Raw genomic sequence first — 9,674 nt, 5'->3', positions numbered from 1 at the left:
AGGATCGTGGTTTCGATTCCCAGACTGGGCGTTGTGAGTGTTTATTGAGCGAAAACACCTAAAGCTCCGCGAGGCTCCGGCAGGGGATGGTGGCGTACCCTGCTGTACTCTTTCACCACAACATTCTCTCACTCTTATTTCCTGTTTCTGTTGTGCCTGTAATTCAAAGGGTCAACCTAGTCACACTGTGTCACGCTGAATATCCCCGAGAACTACGTTAAGGGTACACGTGTCTGTGGAGTGCTCAGCCACTTGCACGTTAATTTCACGAGCACGCTGTTCCGTTGATCGGATCAACTGGAACCCTCGACGTCATAAGCGGTGGAGTGCCAACAACAATTCGAAGAAGCAGCGGTTTGTAAAACATTATCATGGAAGGGAGAGTAAAGAGCAGCAGAGCAAGAGATAATCAAAGCATGCAATGGACAGAGAATATCAAGAGCTGGTTCTACAAGAGTAGTAAGACAGCCGGAGGACTCGCGCTTAATGGGGAAAACTCCTTGTAGTGATTTCAATGCGCTGCAGGCGTATGATACAATACGACGACGATATATGTAAATATACAGAAGTATTTTAATTAACCTATTAATAGCATTTCATAAACTGGTGAAAACTTATTGCTGAGAGATTCTGGATTGTTTCATTTAACGTTTGATCCATTAGTATGACGGATAGCATTAACCTCGCTGTTTACCTTGACCAACTGAGAAACGGGTAGCGACCTTAGAGACTAGAGTACAGATATTATGTTCTTATGTTACTTCGAGATGATTAATAAAATGTATGTACGAGAGAGAAAAAAGGAAGTAGAAAGAGAAGAAATGAGGGAAAAGAGAGAAAGAAAGCAATAACTGTACCTGATGGTGATCATATTTCTAGTTGTAGAGTAACAACGAATAAAATTTTCGACCTCTGTTTAAGATAGACTGGCAAATTACCCTCATTCTATTTGCCCACTCCATTTTAAACTAACATCAGTCACGTACATCATTCTAGCAGATAAAAAGATATTGGGTGACACAAACAATAGAACTGCATTATAGACACTTTAGTTGATGGACTCAATTCTGGTTGCCTGGTTTTAGAGTGCGTTTTTATCTGCATCGGCTCAGTTTCAAGTATTCTAGAAAGAGCCTGGGTCTTAAGCTAACTTCATATCCAGATTCGATGCTGTCTACTTTCCTCAAACCATGTATTGTGGTTTCTTCTTCCCTTTCATTTATCACTCTCAGATGATGTCCAATAATAAATGTTATAGTTACTACCCCTTCTTTCTAGCAGTAAGCCATTGCAAAAAAAGAAACAAGTTATATAGAAAAATATACTGAATGAGTTCTTACCTCATATTGAGAGCCTAGTTTAACTTTGAGTTCTTTTTTCTCAAGAGTAGTAGACAGTAGTTTCAGAGCGTCGATTAACGATGTTCGTTTTCGTTTTCCTCCATTAAAATTGACTTGTTCAGTGACACTAAACTGAATTATGTAGCCATTCTCTGCGTCTAAAAGCTGAAATATTCAATAAGTGAAATATTTTGTCGGAAACTGAAATACAAAAGAGATTAACTTTTCCAACTGTAAACTCTAATGTAATTCGATAAATCATTTTAAAATGAACAGCTTTCAGATGTTCTGTGCAATGGCTTCATTGCAGTAACGATCTAAAACAGCCACAGCTTTTCATTGTGTTGACACTCTTGAGTTTTTCAAGCCTATTATTATTCCAAAAACAACTTATGGCTTCAACACGAACATCGATGAATAAAATCTTTTTGATAAGTATAAATATGAATTTTAAAAAAAACTCAAACACAGAAATATACAGAAGGTCAAAAGCAATATTATTCTGGAACAATTTTTGTGACGTGATTGCTTTGAGCAACCGAGCTTGGTTCTGAGTGTTTTGTTGTGAGGTGTGTTTTTGTTTTGTTTATTGTGTCTGTTTGTATTTGTTTTGAAATACTTCGGTGTAATATGTGCGCATTACCTAAAAGTGTTATTTTGTTTGTATGTTGTGTATGTAAGTCCGGGTGTTTTGATAAGGCATTCGTACTTCATTGACATTCATAAGACACCTATTTTGTGAGATCATTTCCTATTTCAATCCGAACATTCTGGTTGTCTCTATTCCCAGGCATTTGTATTTGGAGAGTTCTTCATTTTGTTTAAGGATATAGAGTGTTGTCGTCTGTTGAAATCGATACATCGATTGACACATTCGACTTCTTGATAGTATTTGACATAACATTTAGAGGTTTTTTTACTAATCTCCCTGTTACTATAAATTGACATGTCCCACAGTATGGTCAACTGTCGTTATCTGAGACTTTTTGTGATGCCTTTGTACCCACGTTTCTGTGGATATCTCGTAATACAGACATAATTCATAGTGTAGGAACGCTCCTACTTTAAAATGTGTGCGCGCGCGCGTACCACATATTCTTTGATTCTTTTAAACGCTTCAGCCTCGAGGCTGCGGCCATGCTGGAGCACCACCAGTGTGAAACTATAGCGTAACCATGCCGAGAATCAAACTTTGGCCGCCTGGGTGAAAGCCGCATTTACGTTCTGCATTCTACTATATTATATGTTTTTACTATATTTCGAAGGAAAGGTTTCGGTCTTGTGCTGCAACAAAAGATATTCAAATTTCAGGTTTCATTCAAATATTTCTGTCGTTGCTGAGTTGTTTTTATCAATCTGTTTCTTTTTTTTTCTTTTTGTTGTTCTTTTCAGTCTTCTGGCGTAGCTGTGACTTTTCTTACCAACTATATTTTCAGCTGAGTATTTAGTTTCTTAACAATGTCTGTTATCATTTTTCTCATTCACTTCACAACTTTCTTACGTCTCAGCTTTTGTGTTATATTTCTTGGCTTCCGTGAAAACAGAAAACACTTCATTCTTTTATTCATATTTTGTAACTATTAGTTTTTCTTTATACTTTCCAAAATATATTTGCATCATACGATAAATACTTTATAATAATTATCTAGTTGCAGCAGACTCGTTCTGCGTTCATGGTCTGTAAATCTATGTTGGATTTTGGCAGCGTATTTTAAATGCAATTATAATTTTTGTATCATGTTTAGCTTAATTTACCTATGTTTTAGTTGAGAATATTAAACTTTACCTTACTACTGGATCAGCTACAGTATTAACACTTATTTTCAGCATTTCTTTCGTTTGTGTGCGCTGTACTTTTCCTAATTTCCTTTTCATTAATTTCTGAGAATTTGTAAATCTGTTTTGCATCTAAATTTCTTATTAATAGTTTTGCTTTTTGTTCTTTTTATTGTTTTTTTTTTGTTTTTGTTTATCTAACTTGATATTATTTTTAAATAATATTCCTTTCTTCAATGTCGTTTTGGTATATGGTTTCCAAACTGAATAGCGTGTCAATTCCTCTACTGAATCCATAGAGTCCATGTATCAATGTTTTCATTCGTTTGTTATGCGTAGCGAGCAGGCTGACGTCATTTGTATATAAAGAAACGTTGACTGTCTGCCATTGCATCTGAATCCATTTTGGTCTAGTATACTAGTTTAAAGGTGCTAAATCTAAGCAGAAAATTATTGGAGAGGAAAATCCCTTGAAATTCATTTCTAATGAAGATAGGATTTGTTTCATAATTCTCTTGTCTTGGGAAGGGGTCTGGAAAATTGCTATTTTTCATGGAATATTTTATGTACTTGCTTATTATTAATGCACCCCTACTTATGGCTAATATGACTAAAATCCATTCTGTGAGAAGGACGTTAAAATCCTTTTAACAATCAATTTATGCCTTGATCAAATGTTTGTCTCCTTCTTTAGTATTTATTAATGGATTAGTTAATCAATAGCTGATCTTCATGACCTAATGAGCTTGTATAGGCAGTATTCCCTCTGATCTTCTGGCGCTGTGCTGATTTTGATTGTTTTTTCATTATTTTGCTTTTTTGCCGTTTCCAGGTAACCGTAATATTAAGGTGTTTTTTTTTTTATAAAGTATGTAATCAGTGTATAAGACCGTAGTTTTTGTTCTTGTTATTTAGCACGATATAATAAGAGGTCGAGAAGACATCTAAACAAAAAATTCACTCTGTGGCCATCACTCGTTTTAGTACCTAGAACTACATTAATTAATGTTGTCCTTTTTTAAGATTTTTAAGGTGTGATTCAAAAGTTATTTGACCGCTATATCTAACAGTTTGAGTGACCGGGTACAGCTGTTGTTGTTGTAGTCATTCTTATTGTCGTTATTCAACTCCATATCAGCTCTTATTGAGCAGTCCTATGATCACAATTGTAACGGCCTTGACCATCACGTCTTTTATTCAGACGCTGTCTTTTATTCATCACGTCTTTTATTCAGACGCTGTCTTTTATTCATCACGTCTTTTATTCAGAACTATATTATTTCAGAATATAGTTCTCGGAACATTAAAACTTTCCATAGTGACAGATTCTTTGCAAGAGCTTCTTGTTTCATGCATTCTTCGATTTTGGATAATTCAATTTTTGTAGTTTTCCTAATAGTATTTTCCCCCTCTACCTTTTTATTCTCAGTTGTTGTTTTTTTTTGTTTGTTTGTTTTTTGTTTCGCTTTTTCGTTGTTAGTTGTTGTTGTTTTTGTTTTTCTAGTTGTTGATTTCATTCAGGATTTCGAAAGTCTTTCATTATATTTTTTATCTTCCAGTCTTTCTTTTCCATGCTGTTTCCAATCCTAGTTATTTTGAAGAACTCTCTTTGTTAATTTCTCTAGCTTACTCATAGATTATTTGTTATATTATAGTTCTCTGAATGTTTCACTGTTTGCGCCGGAGCTAGGTCTGTATTATTTATTATTGTACGGCGATAAACTAACAGAATCGTTAGAGCGTTGGCCAAAACACTTTGTAGTATTGGTTCCGGCTCTCTACGTTCTAAGTTCAATTCCGTCGATATCAACTTTTCCTTTATTCCTCTAGGAGGTCGATAAAATAAACTATCGGTCAAATACTGGAATCGACTTTATCAGTTAAACCCTCCCCTCAAAATTGTTGCCATTATACCTTAATTAGAAGCTATTATTCATCGACACTTCTACTTTATTACTAAGTTTTATTTTAAATTGCTCTTCCGTCGGTCTATAGACAGATTGTAATGCTTCAATCATTTTCACCTCTAAGTTACTATCGCATTCAAACTTTCTGTCACAACCATCAAATCATCATTATTGTCATCATTATTAGTTTAACGCCGACTTTTCTAAAGTGAGGGACACCGTTTGTATGACGGCAACGTTTGATTATAACTAACACGTGAAGTCAACAGAAAGAGGTAAACACACGCACGCACGCACGTATGCATGTATGTACTGCAGGCTTTCTTCAGTCTCTGTCTACCAACTCTATTCACAATGCTGTGGTAGGCCTGGGTACCACGCAGTGTGTTTGAATTTGAAACCATGCAGTTGGGAAGCGAACTTCTAAATCATGCAGCCATGCTTCTGCTTACTTCATTTTTAAATATTATCATTAAATCTTCTCACTTTTATCCATAGTTTTTTTTTCATTTGCAGCTCTGGTTCAGTTGTAATTGCTTAGTTTTCTGCAAGTGTTCAAGTGTTAAATTTTGTGGTTCTTTGTTAATTGCTGTAATTTACGATCTCAATGCTTATAATGTGCTTCATTTTTATTCTCATTGTTTGCATTTGTTGAGAACGGCGAACTGGCAGAATTGTTAGCATACGGGGTGAAATGTTTAGTGGTATTTCGTCTACCGTTACGTTGTGAGTTCAAATTCCGCCGAGGTTGACTTTGCCTTTCGGGGTCGATAAATTAAGTACCAGTTGCACACTGGGGTCGATGCAATCGACTTAATCCCTTTGTCTGTCCTTTTTTTGTCCCCTCTATGTTTATCCCCTTGTGGGCAATAACGAAATAAGAATTGTTAGCACAGTATTTCGCCCGTCTTTGCGTTCTGAGTTCATATTCCGCCGAGGTCAACTTTACCTTTTATCCCTTTCGGAGTCGATAAAATAAGTACCAGTTGAGTACTGGGGTCGATGTAATCGACTTATCCTTACCCCTGAAATTTCAGGCCCTGTATCTATAGTAGAAAGGATTGTTGCATTTGTTTGATTTTTATTCGTTCTTTTTTATATATATTTTCGTTAGGTATTCTTGGAAGATTTTATTTCTATGCCTGTTAGATTTTTTGCTTTTGAAGATGTACCTTCTTAAATAAGTTAGAAGAGTGAGATCCAAGATTACAGTCAGAGCAATGTCAATTCTCTCTAAATATTGTATTCTTTATTTTTTATCTTTTACTTGTTTCAGTCATTAGATTGTGACCATGCTGGAGCACAACCTTGAAGAATTTTTAGTTGAATGAATCGACCCCAGTAATAATTTTTTTCTTTTTTTTTTTTTTTTTTTTTTTTTTTGAAGCCTGGTACTGATTCTATCTGTCACTTTAACCAAACCGCTAAGTTACAGGGACGGAAATACACTGACACCGGATGTCAAGCGGTGATGGAGGACAAACATAAACACAAAGACACACATACACACACACATATACATACATACATATATATACATATATATATATATATGTGTGTGTGTGTGTGTGTGTGTGTGTGTGTGTGTGTGTGTGTGTGTGTGTGTGTGTGTGTGTGTACGACGTGCTTCTTTCTGTACCCGCCTACCAAATACAATTACAAGGCTTTAATCGGTCCAAGGCTATAGCAGAAGACACTTGCCTAATGTGCCACGCAGTAAGACTGAACCCAGATCCATGAGGTTAGAAAGCAAGCTTCTTACCACACAGCCACGCCTATATGAATATTTTGTATTTTGGTTGTCCTGTTTTGGCGGGTATCGTCAAAATGTAAAGTGTGTATGTAATATGGAAGCGTTTTCTCTTTGCGCTTATTTATGCCTTTTTTTTTTCCTTATGTTTGCAGGAATTGAACATTAATACTGTCACTTCCAAAAGGCCTGCCTGATGGGAAACTAGAATGCTAGCAGGGCATAAACCAATTCGTGTCAATTAGGTAGCTGGACACACTGAAGGTTCGACTTCCATCTAGGAATAACATGGATCCGGCCCGCTGTCAGGCCATTGATTTATGGAATCACATAGATCTCATTAAAGAAAATCACCATGAAATAAATCATGAGTTCTGTGAGAGCAACTGGGGATACCCGTAACATATTGTGCACCATTTTCTGCGATCAGTTTCTCCAAAATGTGCTGTTTACCCAGCACAAGCCTTCCTCCTTATCACCAAATCATCAGTTCACTATAGCTGTCATAACAACTCATCTCACAAGAAACTCAAGCGTAAGAACTAAAATTTTTCCATAGAAGTATAGGCCCCCCCCTCATAGGTCGAAATCGACGTGTAAATCTATCATATGGGTAAGTGTGTGTGTGTGTATGTGTATGCGTGTTCCATATCGTAAATGTACAGAGAAAGACTTTAATACTTAATTTTATATAGACACATGGTATCATTACAAAACAAAAGTAAATATAGCAATGAAGACGTTTTTAACGGTGACTACAGTAACTCCCTCTCTCTCCTCTTTCTCTTTTTCCCCTCTCTCCCTCTCTCTCTCTCTTTATATATATATATATATATATATATATATATATATATATATATATATATATATATACACCTACATATGTGTGTGTGTATCTATGTATAGTTGTATATATGCATTATATATGTATGTATGCATTAAGTATGTATGCATATATTAAATGGTGCAATATCAAAGTTAAAATACATACCTGAAGTTTCTGGATTCTCAATGGAGATATTTTCATTATTGAAATTAAAGCAGTACTTAGGCGAAGTTTAAACTGAGCTGTATTTAAGTTTATTATTAGTTTGTATTGATCTAAAAGAAAATAGATAAAATTAACTGTTAAATAACTTTTTTGTTAATTTACGCTTCTTTATGATACTGAATGACAAAAAAACGCAGTCCAAAACTACGAACGCGACTACCTCAAACTAGTGATGTGGCTCTATTATTGTTCAACGTCTACTCAGATGATAACACCAAACTTCTGGTTCGTGACAATGAATTATGCAGAACATACCAATGAGAAATTTCAACAACATCTCTGCATGCCGCTTGAAACAATCTCAGCTATTAATGTGTAAAGACAATAATTTAATTGCCAGTTCCGTGAATACACAAGTTTCTGCATTTTATCAAAATAATAAGCCAGAAAATTTAAGTTGAATATCTTAAGGTGAAGAACAAGAGGGGACCACTACCTGATTTTCAGAGATCTTGATGTTACAAATCTGTTTTTCAGACAACCATGAGTGCAAAAGATAGAAGTCTGATCAGTGCTAACTTAGGCCACCAAGATGGGCGCGTTCAATAACGTTTAAATGTTTTTCACAAGAAGGAAACAGAATTCAAAATTAACCGTACAGAAATTAACTGTTACAGTATTGATAGAAGTATGAATTTTGTGTTCGGAGATGTAATTTATGTAGATAATAATAAAAATTATATTTTCACATTCACCTTCGATCTACGAATAATCAAAGAGGAATGGAATCATACAGAATAATATTCGACAAAAGCTAAGAACTTCCCAGTGGCATGCAACTCCTCAATCACTCAGTGTATCAACATAAACTATCTGTAGATCAATCTGGTCCACATCTTCATATACAAGATCTCTGTCCACTGTTCTCAATGAGAGATGCCGATATATTCATAACTGCTTAATCTTACGAACATTTATCAGCTTTTCCTGTCTGCTGGCATTTATTCACATGATATCAGGAGAGATGTTGTCCACAAAGCTGAGAAACAAAAGCAAGATATTTTATGAAAGACATCCATAATAGAAAATTATTTGTCACTAGAGAAGTTTATTCAGATTGTGAGATTTTGCTTAGTAAAGATAAGACGTTTATCTGTACAGTATCGATCAATAACTAATGGTAACTTAAGCCTTCGGACTTTTAATCCCTGGTTCATAGTGTCTAACGTCTTTCTTATTAATGCAGCAGTTTTGTATCACTCACACGGCACTGTGTACTCTTGTTTACTATCTAGCATAGGATGAAAGATTGAATGTAGTTAAAATATAGTATTCCGTGCTCTGTGTGTGTGTGTGTGTGTGTAAGCATTTTAATACAAGATGGAATGAACAGGCTGTAATCCAAATACCTATAATTGTTTCTGTGCATTAGTATCTACAGGTAATTGCCGAGCATTTCACACATTATACACATTATTGCCTTAATATGAGCCAACAATAGCTGTCTGTACTTGCACATCTTGAAGGAAGTGGGTTCGCTGTCTTTGCTTTTTATATTTATTAGAATTAGTATGATTTATTAGAATTAGTATGATTTCTAAGCAAAAAAAACCAAAGCTCCATGACTGGAATTTGAATAACAACTACAATTGTTACAATTTGAACTTCAGGAAAATCCTGCATACATATTGTACCGGTAAAGTTCATACTAGCTGGTCCCTTTTTTTACCCCCAAAATCCTAAGTTGTCATTTAGACATTTACTAATATAACCAAGTACACCATGTTAAGCTGCGTTTAAAAGGGAAAATAGAATTCAATAATAAACTCACAGAAATGTTATAGCAATAAGAGAAACATGAATTTCTTGTTCGGAGAAGATATAAATTATATATATATATATATATATAT

The 9,674-nt window shown here is 35.1% G+C and overlaps 1 protein-coding gene across 1 annotated transcript in view; it reads right to left on the bottom strand.

Annotated features, from left to right (window-relative positions):
- The window catches only part of LOC106884213 (uncharacterized), a 60,848-nt gene that overhangs the window by 12,859 nt on the left and 38,315 nt on the right, over positions 1–9,674 (bottom strand). Inside the window, exons 11-12 of the mRNA XM_014935462.2 lie at positions 7,765–7,874; positions 1,341–1,505 (exon numbers count right to left, since the gene is read on the bottom strand). Of these exons, the coding sequence (XP_014790948.1) occupies positions 1,341–1,505; positions 7,765–7,874 (275 nt within the window). The remainder of the gene's footprint in view (positions 1–1,340; positions 1,506–7,764; positions 7,875–9,674) is intronic.

This window comes from Octopus bimaculoides, chromosome 9 (genome assembly GCF_001194135.2).
Source record: "Octopus bimaculoides isolate UCB-OBI-ISO-001 chromosome 9, ASM119413v2, whole genome shotgun sequence".
NCBI lineage: Eukaryota > Metazoa > Mollusca > Cephalopoda > Octopoda > Octopodidae > Octopus > Octopus bimaculoides.
This window is presented reverse-complemented; position numbering and strand designations above follow the sequence as displayed.